This window comes from Podarcis erhardii (genome assembly GCF_964252035.2).
Source record: "Podarcis erhardii genome assembly, chromosome: Z".
NCBI classification, from domain to species: domain Eukaryota; kingdom Metazoa; phylum Chordata; class Lepidosauria; order Squamata; family Lacertidae; genus Podarcis; species Podarcis erhardii.
This window is the reverse complement of record NC_138504.1, coordinates 41,258,110-41,277,818: the sequence shown is the minus strand read 5'-3', so window position 1 is coordinate 41,277,818 and position 19,709 is coordinate 41,258,110. Positions and strand designations below refer to the sequence as shown.

The following is a 19,709-nucleotide window of genomic DNA, read 5'->3' as shown; positions in this document are numbered from 1 at the left end:
TACACGGACCTTTGGTCTGATTCAGAGGGGCCCTTCTGATGTTCTTATTCTACTCAACAGAGCCATGTAAATACTTCAACCTGCTGCCTATTAATTCCTGCGCCCACCCCCACAAGTTCAATTGTGGCTCCGATGATTGAAAGATTGAAGAAGACAAAAAAGACAGCAAATTGGATTTTTGGTTCGCCAGTTGTTATTCTAGCAGCTGGGCTCCACAAGGTTGTCCTGAGAGTTAGAGTCACTCAGTTTCCATGGCAGCCTATCTTGGCCATCACTGATAATAAGTAGAAATGTTCTGGTATAGCTTTTTAATTTACTTGCCCCCAGTGCTTCTTAATTTATAGATAGCATTCATTTCCCAGCTAGGGTTTGTTTACCTCCCAACCCTGGTTTATAAGGTTTATTCAATTATTCTGAACAAAACAGATATAAGTTCTTTTTTTATATCCAGAGCAAGGTAGAAGAAGATAGGCTGGAGAGAAAAAAGGATGTAGCCAATGTCAGTCGTACTCGGAATAGACCAGCTGAAACTAATAAATTCATTTTAATGGATCTGCTTTGAGTAGGACTGAATTGGAGACAGCCAATTTATTAACAATTCATTAGCAATTATTATATATCTTGAGAACAGAGCATTTTAGAACTAGTTATCTAACCAAACTCTCATCAGTTCCCTTAAGAAATGCCTTGGATGGCCAATACAACCAGGTTCCATAACACAGACTGACTTTGTTTTTGTGGTTAAGCTCAGCTGGAAGACATCATTCATTATCTGTTAGCCTGCTCTTTATCTAGAGAACCAAGAGATCGCTTTTTGGAACGTTTGTTAGCAAAAGCAAGCAGGCACACGCCAGCAGAAGTGGTTTAGTTTCTTTTGAGTAACAATAAAGCTGCATAACACCCTGAGTGGCCCCTCTATTCACTGGGCTAGAAATTTTTTTTGAGAAAGAATGAGATAAAAATCACTATAAATTGTTTTGGTGATTCAGAGGTTTAATAAGAAATTTAAAAGTTGTTATTATTTCTGCTTTCATCTTTTCTCAGCTTTCATCTTTAACTTCAGCTGTATGAAATTGTATAAGGTAAACTTAGGGTGGACATCCAGCATTGTTTAAGATATGTAGGCATAGAAGAGGTCAGTTTCTTTTATGGGAAGCCACTTGGAAGCCCTGTATGAGATTGAGGTAAGCAGTGGAGGCTGGTCCATTAGGGTCAATGAGGCATCGCCCAGCCCTTCCCACAAGGCTAGGATCAAGGAGACAGGTGGTTGGTTTCATTTGTCCAAGCAGCCTGTCCACATCCTCGGAGGTAACAGATTGGAAGTGGTCCCATGCAACTTGACTTGACAGGACTCCAGCACTCTCCCGCCCTGGCTTTGCTCCCACGGTGGAGTCTACCTCTTCCCGAATCTGAGCAACTTTATTTGAAACCCAAAGCACATTGCTACCATCCCTGTTAGTGTAACCGCAGTGCTCAAATCTGCTCTCTTGCAAATCAGCTCCATTGCAGTTGCAAATCAGTCCTAACCTCCATGATATGTTTCTGATGCAGTCCCCCAGCCGTCGGTTTTGTCATCTGCCTGTGCTTTCATGAACTTTTCATGATCTGGCTTCTGTAGCACACTTGAGGAACAGAGTGCCCTCTCTTAAATAGGCATGTTTCAGAGAATGTAGTTTGGCCAAAGGACCAACCCTGGGAAAGCCAACTGACTCATTCATATCAGCCGCAGGCTTCTGAAAGGAAGAAGACTCTAGATCTGGGTGGAGAGTATTGGCAAGATGGTCTCCATCATTCTGACCAAGTTATGTAAAGGTTACCTGTGAGACAGCAAATAACAGGTTAGGTTTGGAAAGAAAACGAACTCAAATGTAAGATCATAGGAATGGGGGGGGGGGAAGCCCTGCTAGATCAGGGATATATAATTATATTAGAAAAGCCTTCTGGATCAGGCCAGTGACCCATCTCCTCCAGCACCCTGTTCTCATCTCACAGTGGTCACCCAGATGCTCACGAGGAGCTCACAAGCAGGACCTGAAAGCAAGAGCATTCTCCCCACTAGGGATGCACAGCAACTGTTTTTCAGAGGCATACTGCCTCAGTTAGTGGAGGAAGAACACAGCAAACATGGCTAGTAGCCACTGATAGCATTATCTTCAATGAATTTGTTTAATCTTCTTTTAAAGCTGTCCAGGTTAGTGGCTATCACTGCCTTTTTGTGCAAGTGAATTTGATAGTTTAACTCTATGCTGTGTCAAGAAATATTTTATTGCATCTGTCCTGAATTCTCCAACACTCAGCTTCATTGGATGTCTATGTGGGTTAAACCACAGAGCCTAGGACTTGCCGATCTGAAGGTCAGCGGTTCGAATCCCAGCGACGGGGTGAGCTCCTGTTGCTCAGTCCCAGTTCCTGTCCACCTAGCAGTTCGAAAGCACGTCAAAGTGCAAGTAGATAAATAGGTACCACTCCGGCGGGAAGGTAAACGGCGTTTCTGTGCGCTGCTCTGGTTCGCCAGAAGCGGCTTAGTCATGCTGGCCACATGACCTGGAAGCTGTACACTGGCTCCCTTAGCCAATAAAGCGAGATGAGCGCTGCAACCCCAGAGTCGGTCACAACTGGACCTAATGGTCTGGGGTCCCTTTACCTTTTAGTGTTATGACAGAGGAATTAAATATTGCTCTATTTTCTCCACACCATGCATAATTTTGTACTCCTCATATGATTACTCTTTTCTCTAAACTATGAATTCTGCAAATGTTTCCTCACCTTTAATAAAGTAACAATGAGAGCATAAGAAGAGCCCTGAAAGATCAGGCCAAATGCCCACCTAGCCCAGTTTCCTGTTCCCACAGTGCCCATTTAGGTCCCCATTATGGAAGGCTGGCAAAACAGAAACTTGTTGATAAGTAAATGTATGCAATGATCAGGTGTTCATTCAAGAAGCACAAGACGCCTTTCCCACACATCTCAAGGTCAGCAAATGGAAAGATAAGCAGGCTGGGTAGTGGGGGGGGGGAGGACTGCACGAAACATTTTAAAGCTAAATACAACCCATCTGAACACTTTCCTGCAAAAGAGGAAGCACAAGGGAAGTTGTAGCAAGATCACACTCAAATTGATTATTCAAGCAATGTACTGGACTATGGACATGATCCAGTCCAATTGAAGCTGGAACATAAGAAGAGCCCTGCTGGATCTGACCTAAGACCCATTTATCTAGTAAAGCATCGTGTTCTCACAGAGGCTAACAATAAGCCTCAGGCAAGTCTGCAATCAGCACCTGAGAGCAACGGCACTCAAGGATAGCGAACCTGCCAATTTCAGTTTCTTGCATTTTATCGTCTATCTCGTCCTGAATTCAGTTCTCCACATTCCTCCAACAGTTTGTGGTGGTGTAATGGTTAGAGTGTTGGACTAGAACCTGGGAGATCAAGACCTGAGTCCCCACTCAGCCATGAAGCTCACGGGGTGGCCTTGGGCCAGTCACCGTCTCTTAGCCTAACCTACCTCACAGGGTTGTTGTGTGGATGAAAGAACCATGTAAGTCACCCCGAGATCCTTGGAAGATAAAGGTAGCATGTAAATGTAATAAATAAGTAAATTTAAGAAATGAAACCTTGTGAAAACCTGTCCTCATTTTAACACCAATCTCTCCTAACATATGCATTTATACAGGCAGTGTTGTCTAACACGAGCAATTTCTATAATGCATTTTTGGTTGTTGTTTTTCATTTATATGTGCATTTTAATGCACTCTCCTCCACCCCATATATTCTTTTTTGTACACATCATTTGGTCTGCAGTACATGATCCAGAGATATGTGAGTTCAAAGGATAGCTGTGTTTCAGTTCAGGTATTGCACTGGAAAGTGCATTATAATGCGAAGTGAATTGGATTTCTACCCACACCCGAATGACCTTCTCGTGTTCACGATCTGCAGCAGCCGGTATTCAAAGCCACGCTGCCTCTGATCCTGGAGCTAGTAAACAGCTATCAGGGCCACATCTGCTATGCTTTTAAAGCATTGTGATATTGCATTAATAGCCATGGCCTCTCTCCCAACAGAATCCTGAGAACTGTAGTTTGTTAAGGGTGTTAAGCACTGTTAGCTAGAAATTCAGAGAGTTCCCTGGGACGAGGGATTGATTGTTAAACCACTCTGGGATTTGTGTATATTAGCAGGAAAAAAATGCTCTAAAATGTGAAGGGTTTCTGTAACAACTTTATTTCTTTTGGGGGGGAAATTGCAAACTGGTGCAAAGATGTGACAAGCTGAATGGGAAGAAAGTGAGAAACCAACATTGATAGATTTGCCTCTATGCACAAAGGAGACAAAGGGCTAAGGACCACTATCGTACTCCACTCAGTAGCGACTACCTCATTAGGGTAAGAGCAGTGCTGTCTCACCAATCTCAGCCTGTCCTCAGCCCCTCTGCCTGGCTTCTTGCAACCAGTCCAAGGGGTGGCCTAGGGTATCAGCTTCCTCCTAGTCTTGATGTTGACAGGGGTGGATCTACTACAAAACTAATGAAGCTTCAGCTTCAGGGCTCCTAATCCTGGAGAGGCCCCAGAAGCAACTTCAGTCCAAATTGCGACCTGGCCACAGTGATCCATGCAGCGGTCACCTCCAGGCTTGACTACTGTAATTCACTCTACACGGGGCTGCCCTTGAAGCTGTCCCAGAAACTCCAGCGGGTGCAGAATGCTGCAGCGAGGCTCCTCACGGGGTTTCTGCCATGGGAGCATATTCACCCAGTGCTTTTCAAACTGCACTGGCTCCCGGTAGAGTACAGGGTTAGATTTAGGTTGCTGCTTTTGACCTTTAAAGCCCTTCACGGCCTAGGACCCTCATACCTACGGGACCGCCTCTCCCGGTATGCCCCATAGAGGACCTTAAGGTCCATAAATAGCAACACCCTAGTGGTCCCGGGCCCTAAGGAAGTTAGATTAGCCTCAACCAGAGCCAGGGCCTTCTCAACACTGGCTCTGGCCTGGTGGAACGCTCTGTCTCATGAGACCAGGGCCCTGCAGGATCTGATTTCTTTCCGCAGGGCCTGTAAGGCAGAGTTGTTCTGCCTGGCCTTTGGCTTGGAGCCAATTTGATTCCCTCCCCCTCTTTCTTTTTCCTTTCTCCTCCTGTGATGAGGCTGCATTTTAAATGTTTTAATGTATTTTAATTTTGTTTTTATTATTGGTTGTTAGCTGCCCTGAGCCTGGCCTTGGCTGGGGAGGGTGGGGTATAAATATTATTATTATTATTATTATTATTATTATTATTATTATTATTATTATTGAAAATGGGTCTAGTAAACACAATTTTGAATTGCATTGATTTGACTCAAATTGCTTGTTCTGTTGTTGCTGAAATAAGCCTGCCACTGGATTCTACCCTTATAGAACCAGAGGAAGAGGATGGGGGCAAGACCAGGGTTATTCTGCTTGGTCTGTCAGTGGCTATGGCACCACCTACTGATGTGCTCCCTGCCTTCTGCAGTACCAGTTCCACCGGGTAACAGCCCCCTACTACAGAAGATGATATGGGCCAGGAGCCTCTGTGGACCAGCAGCAGGCTAACAGGAGATGATGTTGACCCCTGGTGCCAGCTGTGCCCTGTAGGGTCAGGCTGTCCAGGGGTGGGGTAGGGAAGGAGCCTTACCTTGTGGACAAAAGGCGACTGCAGAACAGCATCATAGTCACCTCTCAGTAGCACCAGAAAGAGTGAGAGGTGTTTCTCCCTTCACCATTCAGGTAAATCCTCATGCAGAGCTTGCCGCCATATTGCAAAGTGTAGAATGCTAAAGATGGAGAACTTGGGAGTTAAGCACCAGCCAAAAAGTCACACATATCCTCTTCAGAGAAAGAAAAATAGAGACGGGCTGCAACCAGAGCTCACCTATTCCGGATCTCATTGAGTTGAATCCAATTAAGCTGGAGTAGACCCATTGAAATTAATAACCCTAAGTTACTAGTGTCCATTAAATTCAGTGGGTCTACTGGCATTGGCCACAGCCCAGAGCCAGTGTGGCATAGTGGCTAGAGTGTCAGACCAGGACCTTGGAGACCAGGGTTCAAACCCCCATTTGCCCATGAAGATCACTGGGTGACCCTTGGCCAGTCACTGCATCTCAGCCTCACCCTCCTAACAGGGTTGTTGTGGGGATTAAATGAGAAGGGCAAAACCATGTGTGCCACTTTGAATTCCTTGGGGGGAAATGTGTGTGTGTGTGTGTGCAATGAACTAAAAGGCATCCCTAAGCAGGAATAGATGAATCTGTCCCTTTCAGCTTCTCTCACTTTCTCATTTATTTCTCTCTCTTTTTAATTCAGTTCTCCACATTTCTGCCACAGGTGGCAATGTGTGAAGCCCTCATGAAAACTGTTTGATTTTTTTTAATGTGGATATATCCTAATAATGCACATGGTGCGTTGGGGGTTGTTTTGGGGGGGTTGAGGGGGCGAGGAATATTTCCTAAGGTGATGCATTTCTGCAGTTGTCTTCACTACTACATGCATCTTAATGCACACTTTCTCCTAATATATGCTTTTGGGTAAATGTTTAGTTGGAGAACTGCATTGCAAAAGTGTGAATTTTGAAGGGGAGCATCGTTTCAGTTTAAAATTTGTTTTGGGAAGTGTGCAAATTAGATAGGTTCTGAATAAAATGCACATCAAACCAAATTTCTCTACTATATGTAGCCCCGGTTACCATATTTACACAAATGTAATGTGCACCTTTTGTGATTGAATTACATCATGAAAATTAGGGTGTGCATTAGATTTGGTGGTGCATTAGATTTGCATAAATACGGTAAATAGGTAGCAGATTCCAACATGGTTTTAAATCTTGTACAGTGGTACCTCGGGTTACAGACGCTTCAGGTTACAGATGCTTCAGGTTACAGACTCTGCTAACCCAGAAATAGTGCTTCTTGTTAAGAACTGTGCTTCAGGATGAGAACAGAAATCGTGCTCCGGCAGCACGGCAGCAGCAGGAGGCCCTATTAGCTAAAGTGGTGCTTCAGGTTAAGAACAGCTTCAGGTTAAGTACGGACCTCCGGAACGAATTAAGTACTTAACCTGAGGTACCACTGTAATAAATGACCGCTCCCCGCATAAAACGGGGGGCGCCCTTTGCGTGGATGCGCGCAGCCCCTGGATTTGGACGCTTCAGGTTACAGATGCTTCAGGTTACAGACTCTGCTAACCCAGAAATAGTGCTTCAGGTTCAGAACTTTGCTTCAGGATGAGAACAGAAATCATGCTCCGGCGGTGCAGCAGCAGCAGGACCCCCCATTAGCTAAAGTGGTACCTCAGGTTAAGAACAGTTTCAGGTTAAGAACGGACCTCCGGAACGAATTAAGTACTTAACCCGAGGTACCACTGAATTTAATACATGCCAAAATTGCAAAGGGCAAGTGACATCATGGATGGAACAGTTGTCTCTTCTTGTTAATCATACATGTAAATGGCATACAAATACACATTTAAGGCATGTGACTCACCCCAAAGAATCCTCGGAGTTGTAGTTTCCCCCTGCACAGAGCGACAATGCCCAGCACCCTTAAACTACAGTTGTTAGGATTCAGGGGGGCAGAGCTATGAAGCCAAGCTGAACAGCTGCTTAACCCAATCACTCTGTCTTCTGCCTTGCTAATTTTGTTCACGGCACCTGCATTTTTGCTTAGATTAGGGTGGTTTGGGGTACCCCTGCTTAGGGACCCTCCAGAGAGTTTTGCTGGCAAGTGAGCAGCCACTTTCCCTATCCATGCCTCCTGCCACTACTTAACCAGCCCTCACAGAAGCAGCCTAGCAAACAGGGCTGCCAAAGCAGGGAAACACAGCAAGCCAGGGGGGAGATCCAGCTGCCTGGATACAAGAGTGGTTGCTGCACAATTCCAGCAGCACCACAAAGACAGCTCTGAAGAAAGGGCAGAAAGCTTAAAATAGTTCCCAGGATTCTCTGGGGGAAGTCAGATGCTTCAAATGCATGTAAGGATGTGCTTTAAGTACAGTGTGGATTTGCACAAACACACACAACAAGTGAAATTCTTACTGGGAGAATGGAATCCACACACCTTCCCGCACACATCTTCGTAGCACCTCTGATGCACATCCGTAGTCTTCCACCATCCTAGGACACTCGCTCTGATGACAGAAGTCTCTGCTCCAGCCAGCTCAAAGCTGCATCTTTCTGCACAAGGCATCGCTGGAGAAAATAAGACTATTATTTTGGGTTGAGAGATGCAAGCCTATTGAGCAGGGTGAGGAGGGGGGAGAATGGAGGATGTGAGCACCAGAGGCTAAATAGGTGCAAGTAGGCTGCTGGTTGCTGTCCCATTCCCCACCCATTGCACCTGTCAAACACAGGAGACATCATCCAATAGGTTATGTTTGGGAGAGGTCAGTCAATGTTTGGAAACTGAAGCCAAAGCAGGATGCTGTCACTCAAGCAATGAGTTCTACGATTATATCACACCTTTCTGGGCCCAGTTCAAACTGCTGCTCTTGACCTTTAAAGGCCTTCACCACAGGACTGGGGCACTTGGAGGATGCATTTGGTTGCCTTCACCATCTGAGACAAGGGAGGGAATGAGGAAAGAGTGGGGCTTCTCAGAAGTGGCACGCCAGCTGCAGAATCCCCAGATAAGCTTTGCATGTTGAAGATCCCTGGTTCAATCCCAGATCAAACCTATGGCTCTTCCAAGCATTCAGAGCCCCTGCTCCCTACTACCCAGCCACAGTCTTTCCCCACCCACTCACCTTCATCTCCAAGCCATGGATCATATCCTGGTCAAGGCCATTCTGGCTCTGGAATGCCACAATCTTCTGCCAAGAGGCAACCATCTCCTTGCTCAGCACAGATGCAATGTTCTCAAAGACCTGCAGCTTGCCTTCCAGCAAGGAGACCCCATTGGCTGTCCATGAGTGCCTGTGAGCCTTCGTCCCCCTCCTCACACAGAAGGAGCCTGGAGGAACAGTCCGTGGCCAAAGCCCCCTGCAGTTTCATGCTCAAGAAGAACCTCATCAGAACATTGGAATCAATCAAGTGTGTATCAAGTGTGCAGTAGGAAGGGTGCAAACTTGCCTTCAGCTGTTTCACATGCTGGAGCAATAGCATCAAGTGTGTCCCCTCAACATACTTCTTGTGCTCTTTTCTGTCTTCTGCATTCCCCTGTTCGGAAGGAACAGGGCACCATCAACACCATCATGACAAAGCCACAATTATGAAAGAAGAAGAGGAAGAGTTTGGATTTGATATCCCGCTTTATCACTCCCCGAAGGAGTCTCAAAGCGGCTAACATTCTCCTTTCCCTTCCTCCCTCGCAACAAACACTCTGTGGGGTGAGTGGGGCTGAGAGACTTCAGAGAAGTGTGACTGGCCCAAGGTCACCCAGCAGCTGCATGTGGAGGAGCGGGGAAGCGAACCCGGTTCCCCAGATTACGAGACTACCGCTCTTAACCACTACACCACACTAGGCCTGGAACCAGCATCCAGCCTGCTAGGGCAGCTGCCAAGGCTACACAACCCTGGCAGGGCCGAAGAGCACCTAGGGATGGACAAATCTGTCCATTTTTGTTTTTCACAGCCTCTCATTTTACCAATCTTAGGTTCAATTTACCAGATTCCTGCATCATATTTTCAATGTTCTTTAAAAAGGAAAAAAAAAGCCTTGCAAAGATTTGTCAGAATTTTAATGTAAATTTATCCTAACATTCAGATTTTTGCAAGCAATTTCCCATAATTTGATGCAGTTTTGTACTAATTTATATATTTTGTGCATACTTTCTGTGGTATGCATGACTTGGCTGGAGAAGTGAATTGCAAAATTCAGAGGAGTACAAAGATCCAGTTCATGGATTGTTTCAATGAGTGCAAATTAGATAATTTTGCCTTTATATGCAAATTGAATCAAATTAATTTCTCTCTCCCCGCCCCAGCTCTGATCATTTCTTCAGACTTCCTCACCAACTGAAGTTGAAGCTTCTTTGTAAGATCATAGGATCATAGGAACATAGAGTTGGAAGGGACCCTGAGGATCATCTAGTCCAACCCCCTGCAATGCAGGAATATACAGCTATCCCATATGGGGATCAAACCTGCAACCTTGGTGTTATCAGCACCATGCTCTAACCAACTGAGCAAGGTTTGGTTGTCATGACACTGGACTAAAGTCAACTTCCCTTCTCTAAAGGATGAGTTTGAGGACTCTGGAGTCAGAAGAGAACTGCACACAGGGCCAGTCCTAGAGAAAAGTCTGCAGGATAAGACTGTGGTGCTGGAGTCATCCGACTCAGAGGACTCCCATCACAGAAGGTCTAATACAACCAGAGTCTCCTCAGCTACATCAGAGTAAAAGACTGTTGCAGCAGAGGTGCTCTTTAACTGAAAAGGCACCTTTAAGCAAAAGCAGAGTATACAATTGAGGCATAACTGCTTGTTTCTAAGGTTGACTGTTGCTGAAACAACATTGGAGCTTTGATCTCCTCCAGCATTCAGCCTGAGCCATGGACAGTGACAGTGTTGGAGTAATCTCCCACAGGAAGGGGGAAAGTTAAGGTTTACTTCCCAACCAACTTTCTCCTTCAGGAGAGTTCAGCTGCATAAATAAATCTCCTTCACTGAAAGAAGTGTACTTGGCCACTAGGTAAAGGGTAAAGGGACCCCTGACCATTAGGTCCAGTCGTGGCCGACTCTGGGGTTGCGGCGCTCATCTCACTTTATTGGCTGAGGGAGCCGGTGTACAGCTTCCTGGTCATGTGGCCAGCATGACTAAGCCGCTTCTGGTGAACCAAAGCAGCGCACAGAAACGCCGTTTACCTTCCCGCTGGAGCGGTACCTATTTATCTACTTGTACTTCGTGCTTTCGAACTGCTAGGTTGGCAGGAGCAGGGACTGAGCAACAGGAGCTCATCCCGTCGCGGGGATTTGAACCGCCGGCCTTCTGATCGGCAAGTCCTAGGCTCTGTGGTTTAACCCACAGCACCACCCGCGTCCCTTGGCCACTACTTTGCCTAAGACATACTTCTTTGGCATGTTGGAGAAAGAGAAGGGGGTATCAAAGACGGGGGGAGAGAGGGGGGAAGGGGTGCCCACTAATTTTTGGCTCTGACCTTGACCACTTTCAAGTTCAGCTCCACCAACCCGCATTGTACAGCCCCCTGTTTGAAAGGTCTCCAGTTCAAGTCCAGTTTAAAGATAAAGAACCCTACAAAGGGGGAGCAGAAGGGGGCACTGGAGCTGAACAATTGAAATGAGCACGTGGGCAGTGGTAGCGACTGAGGAGGCATGCAGGTCACCTGGTCACAGCCTTCCCCACTAGAGGGAGCTGCACTGCATTTTTATTTAGTCATGACATGTAATTGTACGTCTATATAAATTAGCCTATGCAAATGTTATTCAAATCTACAATTGGGTGATTGCAATCAAACCTGAAAGATTCCATTAAAGCATCTGGATGGCAACATTACCTTGAACGGGCATCCAATCTTGAAGAAATGACATCCTTCATGGCCTACAGAAAGCGCTGAAGGGTTCTATGTAGTAGAGCATCAACAAAATAATGTTTAAAATACAGGTTTTTAACAAGTACCCTGATGGGCTCTACATAGCAAGAAAGAAAAGGAAAATAATAATAATAATAATAATAATAATAATAACAACAACAACAACAACAACAACAACAACAACAACAACAACAACAACAAATTGTTTATACACCGCCCATCTGGCTGGGTTTACCCAGCCACTCTGGGCGGCTTCCAACAGAATAATAAAATACAATAGTCTATTAAATATTAAAAACTTCCCTAAACAGGGCTGCCTTCAGATGTCTGGTACAGTGGTGCCCCGCAAGACGAATGCCTCGCAAGACGAAAAACTCGCTAGACGAAAGAGTTTTCCGTTTTTGGAGGTGCTTCGCAAGACGAATTTCCCTATGGGCTTGCTTCGCAAGACGAAACGTCTTGCGAGTTCTTGTGAGTTTGTTTCCTTTTTCTTAAAGCCGCTAAACCGTTAATAGCCGCTAAGCCGCTAAGCCATTAAGCCGTTAATAGCCGCTAAGCCGCTAAGCCGCTAATAGCTGTGCTTCACAAGACGAAAAAACCGCAAGACAAAGAGACTCGCGGAACGGATTAATTTCGTCTTGCGAGGCACCACTGTAGTTGTTTTTCTCTTTGACATCTGGTGGGAGGGCATTCCACAGGGCAGGCGCCACCACCGAGAAGGCCCTCTGTCTGGTTCCCTGTAACCTCACTTCTCGCAATGAGGGAACCACCAGAAGGCCCTTGGCACTGGACCTCTGTGTCTGGGCTGAATATTGGGGGTGGAGACACTCCATCAGGTATACTCGACCAAGGCCATTTAGGGCTTTAAATGTCAGCACCAGCACTTTGAATTGTGCTCAGAAACGTACTGGGAGTCAATGTAGGTCTTTCAAGACTGGTGTTATGTGGTCTCGGTGGCTGCTCCCAGTCACCAGTGTAGCTGCCGCATTCTGTATTAGTTGTAGTTTCTGGGTCACCTTCAAAGGTAGCCCCACATAGAGCGCACTGCAGTAGTCCAAGCGAGAGATAACTAGAGCATGCACCACTCTGGCGAGACAGTCTGCAGGCAGGTAGGGTCTCAGCCTACGTACCAGATGGAGCTGGTAAACAGCTGCCCTGGGCACAGAATCGACCTGCACCTCCATGGACAGCTGTGAGTCCAGAATGACTCCCAGGCTGCGAACCTGGTCCTTCAGGGGCACAGTTAAGCCATTCAGGACCAGGGAGTCCTCCACACCTGCCTACCTCCTGTCCCCCCAAAACAGTACTTCTGTCTTGTCAAGATTCAACCTCAATCTATTAGCCACCATCCATCGTCCAACTGTCTCCAGACACTCACACAGGACCTTCACCGCCTTCACTGGTTCTGATTTGAAAGAGAGGTAGAGCTGGGTATCATCTGCATATTGATGAACACCCAGCCCAAACCCCCTGATGATCTCTCCCAGCGGCTTCATGCAGATGTTAAAAAGCATGGGGGAGAGGACAGAACCCTGAGGCACCCCACAAGTGAGGGCCCAGGGGTCTGAACACTCATCTCCCCCCCCCCACTTTCTGAACACAACCCAGGAGGAAGGAGCGCAACCACTGTATAACAGTGCCCCCAGCTCCCAGCCCCTCTAGACGGTCCAGAAGGATGTTATGGTCGATTGTGTCAAAAGCCACTGAGAGATCCAGTAGAACTAGGAAACAGCTCTCACCTTTGTCCCCAGCCCGCCGGAGATCATCGACTAGTGTGACCAAGGCAGTTTCAGTCCCATGTTGAGGCCTGAATCCCGACTGGAAGGGATCCAAATGGTCCGCTTCTTCCAGGCGTGCCTGGAATTGTTCAGCAACCACTCGCTCAATCACCAAGAATGGAAGGTTTGAGACTGGGCAATAGTTGGCCATATTGGCTGCATCTAAAGATGGTTTTTTTAAGAAGTGGTTTGAAAACCGCCTCTTTCAGCGGGTCTGGGAAGGCTCCCTCACAGAGAGAAGCATTCACCACCCCGCGAAGTCCATCGCCCAGCCCTTTCCAGCTAGCTTTTATAAGCCAGGATGGGCAAGGATCAAGGAGGCAGGTGGTTGGTTTCACTTGTCCAAGCAGCCTGTCCACAACCTCGGAGGTAACAGATTGGAATTGATCCCATGCAACTTGACTAGACAGGACTCCAGCACTCTCCCGCCCTGGCATTGCTCCCACGGTGGAGTCTACCTCTTCCCGAATCTGAGCAACTTTATCTGCAAAAAACTTTGTAAAATCATTGCAGGAGATCATGTGGCCCGTACTGGCAGAAAACTCATTCTGAAGCTGACCGGACATGGGTTAGAGCTCCATGTCGAGCCTACCAAGTGGCGGTAGTGACGCCGAAGAACACTTTCTTCACCGCCTCTATTGAATCTGCAGAAAACAGCAGCAGGAGACTCTTTCAGGTGGTTTGCCATTTAGTGGAACCACCTGCTCCATCAGGACCTAGGTTGGCAGGAGCAGGGACCGAGCAACGGGAGCTCACCCTGTTGCAGGGATTTGAACCACCGACCTTCTGACTGGCAAGCCCTAGGCTCAGTGGTTTAACCCACAGCGCCACCCGCGTCCTATTTGGTGCCTACTAAAAACATTTTTGGTTAGGCAAGTTTATCTGTACATGTGAAATGTTAATTGTGCTTCAATCTGGTTTTTAGCTTATTGTTGATTTTAATATTTTTTAAAATACTTTAAATAGTTTTATTAAACTGATTTTTACTTATAGTTTTATTTCCCCCCCCCCACTGTGTTTTATGAGCTACTTTGAGGTTCTGTTACCATCAAGCAGTATATAGATCTTATGAAATAAATATAAATAAATACAAGTAGATTGGCCTCTGGCAGCTTTAACAACTTCAATGGCAGGAAGAGGCCAATTGCACTTGTCAACCTGCAGGGATAGTGTGTCTTTCTTGATCCGTCCTGCTTCGCAAAATGTGCTAGCACAAGGCAAACATGCACCCCCTTCTTACTTTCAGACTCTTTGAGAAAACCATCCAGTGACTCCCAGTGGCTTTTGATACCATTGACCATAACATCCCTCTGGACAGTCTAAAGGAGCTCTGACGTGGGGGCACTGTTATACAGTGGTTCCGCTCCTTCCTCCTGGGTCGTGTTCAGAAAGTGGTGTGGGGATGAGAGTTCAGACCCCTGGGCTCTCACTTGTAGGGTGCCTCAGGGTTCCGTCCTCTCCCCCATGATTTTCAACATCTACATACAGCTGCTGGGAGAGATCATCAGGGGGTTTGGGCTGGGTGTTCATCAATATGCGTGAAATATACTCAGAGTCGCAAAGTGATTTCATGCTCTTTATTCAGCTCATAGTGGTGAGGAAGAATGAATGAAAGTCCCCTCAAAGTATCTGCTTTATATACATTATTTACACAATGGGCTGCACATGATTGGCTAATTCTGGAATTCTACTGTTAGCCAATCAGGTTGTGGATTCACTTATATCTGGAGCATGATTGGGTGGTTCCTGCCAACCAATCATACTGCTGCATTGTTCTAGGACCTATCAGACTGCTGCAATTTGGATCCAATTGTTCTAGGACCAATCAGACTGCTGCAGTTTGGATCCTATTCAACTCAGTACATAACAATGCGGATGATACCCAGCTCTACTTCTCTTTCAAAGCAGTGAAGGCAGTGAAGGTCCTGTGTGAGTGTCTGGAGGCGGTTGGAGGATGGATGGCAGCTAACAGATTGAGGTTGTATCCTGACAAGTACTGTTTTTGGGGAACGGGGGACAGGCAGGTGTGGAGGACTCCCTGGTCCTGAATGGGGTAACTGTGCCCCTGAAGGACCTGGTGCGCAGCCTAGGAGTCATTTTGGACTCACAGCTGTCCATGGAGACACAGGTCAATTCTGTATCCAGGGCAGCTGTCTACCAACTCCACCTGGTACGCAGGCTGAGACCCTACCTGCCCACGGACTGTCTCACCAGAATGGTGCATGCTCTGGTTATCTCTCGCTTAGACTACTGCAGTGCGGTCTATGTGGGGCTACCTTTGAAGGTGACCCAGAAACTACAACTAATCCAGAATGCGGCAGCTAGACTGGTGACTGGGAGCGGCCGCCGAGACAACATAACACCAGTCTTGAAAGACTTACATTGTCTCCCAGTACGTTTCCGAGCACAATTCAAAGTGTTGGTGCTGACCTTTAAAACCCTAAATGGCCTTGGTTGAGTATACCTGATGGAGTGTCTCCACCCCCAATGTTCAGCCCAGACACAGAGGTCCAGCGCCGAGGGCCTTCTGGTGGTTCCCTCGCTGCGAGAAGCCAAGTTACAGGGAACCAGGCAGAGGGCCTTCTCAGTGGTGGCACCCGCCCTGTGGAACGCCCTCCCACCAGATGTCAAAGAGAAAAACAACTACCGGACTTTTAGAAGACATCTGAAGGCAGCCCTGTTTAGGGGAGCTTTTAATGTTTAATAGACTATTGTATTTTAATATTCTGTTGGAAGCCGCCCAGAGTGGCTGGGGAAACCCAGCCAGATGGGCGGGGTATAAATTATTATTATTATTATTATTATTATTATTATTATTATTATCCCACAATGCACAGTGAATCTCCTTGTTTGTGGCAGCATCACTAAAAGCTTGAAAGTAAACAGGGATAGGCATACGTGTGCAGAAGAATAAAGCCAATGCTTCTTCATTTCTTAGGCTATGTGCATCTTAGGGAGAGGCATCATCAGAGAAAATGTATTGCCTCTTATGTGAGAAAAAGAACAGAGGGAAAGCCTATTTCTGAGATTACACCTGTCATCCACCTGTTTGGAAGTTCTTGTGTGCAGATGGGGGGGGGGGGTTAGAATGGTTTTGTGTCACATTTCATGGGCCTTGCTCCTGTATGCCTCCCTTAAAATATATATCCTTAGCACTTATCATCACTCCCTTCATATTTTTTATTTTTGTTTTCCACACCAAATTGTATTACAAAAGTAATATTGACCAGGGTATAAATATAAACACAAATTACCCCCACTTCCCACATGAACAGTATTTCAGGATTCAGGTTACATTTGTTTAAAACACAGTGTATTCTACAAGTATGATTAAGAATCTTCTATTTAATACAATATTAGATTTACTACATAATAATATTAATTTTTCCTTTAGAGTGTACATTGTTTTCTATAACCTATTATCAAAACAAATAGCACAATTCATTAGATACACATTTCATCTTTCTTAATTCATCTGACCTTTCTTCAATTGATCCTATTTTCCTCTATGAAAGACCAAATAATCTTTCTCTCTAATGGAAATATTTTTAAACACCTGTGCAAAACTGGAGATGGTGGTGTCTCAGTAACTTCATGAGGACTAGTGGCTACCTGAAACTGACTTTTACAGTGAACACACATACAAAGTTGGTTTCTTTGCTCCATTTTCCCTTTGGCAGGAAAATAAAGACACATACTGAGAGTCCCCTTTGGAACTTGTTCTTGTTGTTGTTTAGTCGTTTAGTTGTCTCTGCGTGACCCCATGGACCAGAGCATGCCAGGCACTCCTGTCTTCCACTGCCTCCCGCAGTTTGGTCAAACTCATGCTGGTAACTTGGAGAACACTGTCCAACCATCTCGTCCTCTGTCGTCCCCTTCTCCTTTCCCAACATCAGGGTCTTTTCCAGGGAGTCTTCTCTTCTCATGAGGTGGCCAAAGTATTGGAGTCTCAGCTTCACGATCTGTCCTTCCAGTGAGCACTCAGGGCTGATTTCCTTCAGAATGGAGAGGTTTTATCTTCTTGCAGTCCATGGGACTCTCAAGAGTCTCCTCCAGCACCAGAATTCAAAAGCATCAATTCTTCGACCATCAGCCTTCGGCGATCAGCCTTCTTGATGGTTCAGCTCTCACTTCCATACATCACTACTGGGAAAACCATAGCTTTAACTATACGGACCTTTGTTGGCAAGGTGATATCTCTGCTCTTTAAGATGCTGTCTAGGTTTGTCATTGCTTTTCTCCCAAGAAGCAGGCATCTTTTGACTTGCTCTTACTCATAGGCAATAGGTAAAAGTTGGTCATGGTGGCTATATGGAACCTCCAGGTTCAGAGGCATTCTGCCTTTAAATTTGCTGGGGGCCAGATGTATCTGATTGGCTACTGTGGACAAACAGGAAGTTGTATTGGCTGGACCTTTGGCCTTATCTAGCAGGTATCTTCTTTTTAAAATATATTTTTATTAAATATTTTTTAGTTTACAAAAATACATGCATTGTCTCTTTTTTCAAGTTGTGTTTTCTACAGATCAGTTTCATTTGTTGTGTGGCATTAGCGTTGCATGCTGTATTAGGTTGGGAAGAAGAGAGGGGGAAGAGGGGAGTGAGGAATGGTGAGTGGGGTAGGGTCAGGTGGTTATGCTTCTATTCTTCTACTTAGTGTATGTGTGGGGTTTTGTGTCAGTGTCACTTGTGTGGTTCTCTTACTATTCACTTGTTGTATTTCCTCGGTGGTGAGAGATGTTTGGAGTGGCTTAGGGTGTGGTTGGTTGTCTTTGGTTGGCGGTAGTGAGATTTGTTTTTGTGTGTGAGTAGGGTGTGTGCATGTGTGTATTTTTCAATCAGGTTAGCCAGATTGATTCATATGCTGTTTGAAGATTCTTGCTGTCTTGTTGGGCTGTGTATGTGATAAAGGGGAACCATACTGGGTGAAGCCATCCTCTCCTATTGTCCCCGTGTCAGTTTCAGTTTATTGGTTAGTTTTTCTAGCAAGGCTGTTTCCCATACTATTTGATACAATTGGTCCATGTTTACTCCTGACAGGTCTCTCCAGCGTCTGGCTATGATGCTTCTAGCTGCTGAGAGTAGGTGGGTCATGAGCTCTCTAATGTGAGTGGACATTATTATATTGGAAGATGTTTAGTAGGATCAGTTCTGGGGTAACTTCTAATACTTGCTTAGTTATTTTGAATATTTCTTGTATGATTGCTGTCCAGAACAGTTGGATTTTGGGACACTTCCACCACATGTGGAGATATGTGCCTGTGGAGGTGCACCCTCTCCAGCATTTTTGTGAGGTTCCTGGGCATATTAGCACTAGTTTTCATGGTATTAGGTACCATCTGTAAGTGAGTTTCAGAGTAAGTTATTTTCTTTTCGCTGATATGGATTTAAAGGGAGGTTTAGACCACATTCTGGTCCATTGGGTGGGGTTAATCTCATAGCCTATGTCATGCTCCCATTGTTTTTTGATTATGTCAAGGGGGTTTGTGGGATTTTGGAGCAGTATTTTGTATACAGTGGTACCTCGGGTTAAGAACTTAATTCGTTCCGGAGGTCCGTTCTTAACCTGAAACTGTTCTTAACCTGAAGCACCACTTTAGCTAATGGGGCCTCCCGCTGCTGCTGCACCGCCAGCATGCAATATCTGTTCTCATCCTGAAGCAAAGTTCTTAACCCGAGGTGATATTTCTGGGTTAGCGGAGTCTGTAACCTGAAGCGCCTGTAACCTGAAGCGTCTGTAACCAGAGGTACCACTGTATTGTGGATTCCATCCCATTGCCATGTCCCTTGTTGTTAGGAGGAGGTTTTCGAAGGTGGTCAAGGGCCTAGTTGCTGCTGATTTTACTACTGGATTGTTTAAGATGACATGTAATTGGTGGTGTGTTGAGCCATGGCATTTGGGTGTTCCCTAGTTTCTCTTGAATTTCTTGTGTTGATATGGGTTTGTTATTTTTGTAGAAGTCTGCTAGGCGATATAAGCCTTTGGCTTGCCTGGTTTTTATCTGGAGTTTTTGTGCTGTGCGGTGGAATAATGGGTGGTGTGCCGGGGGATTAGTGGGGATGGGGTTGGGGACAGTTTGCCTGCTTCTTCTTTCCATGCTTTAAACATGTTCTCTGTGAACCTGTTTAGTGTTGTGGGGATTTTCCTTAATTTCTTTGGGAGGAATGGGTATGCTGTGGTGGGGGTATTTTCAATTATGTCTTTCTCCAGTTGTACCCACTGTTTCGTCTCATTTTGTAGGATATATGGGGTTATGTGGCGTACTTGGTTGGGGATGTAATATGTTTAGCAGGTATATTGTTATGTTCTTATATGGCCCCCGTGGATCTACAAATATTATGTCTGGTCTTTGCTCCTTATTTATTCCCAGGAAACAGGCTTTCAACAGGCAACAAATAGCATCTTTCTTTGAAACATACATGAGT

General features: G+C 45.8%; 1 protein-coding gene across 1 annotated transcript; it reads right to left on the bottom strand.

Annotated features, from left to right (window-relative positions):
* Positions 1-1,598: 1,598 nt before the first annotated feature.
* Positions 1,599-11,511, bottom strand: TRAF1 (TNF receptor associated factor 1; the record flags this gene model as incomplete). Its single annotated transcript, XM_081846706.1, is given in 6 exon segments — positions 1,599-1,793; positions 5,658-5,731; positions 5,734-5,810; positions 8,146-8,222; positions 8,762-8,996; positions 11,471-11,511. Coding segments are annotated over 6 exon segments (699 nt in total).
* Positions 11,512-19,709: the final 8,198 nt, after the last annotated feature.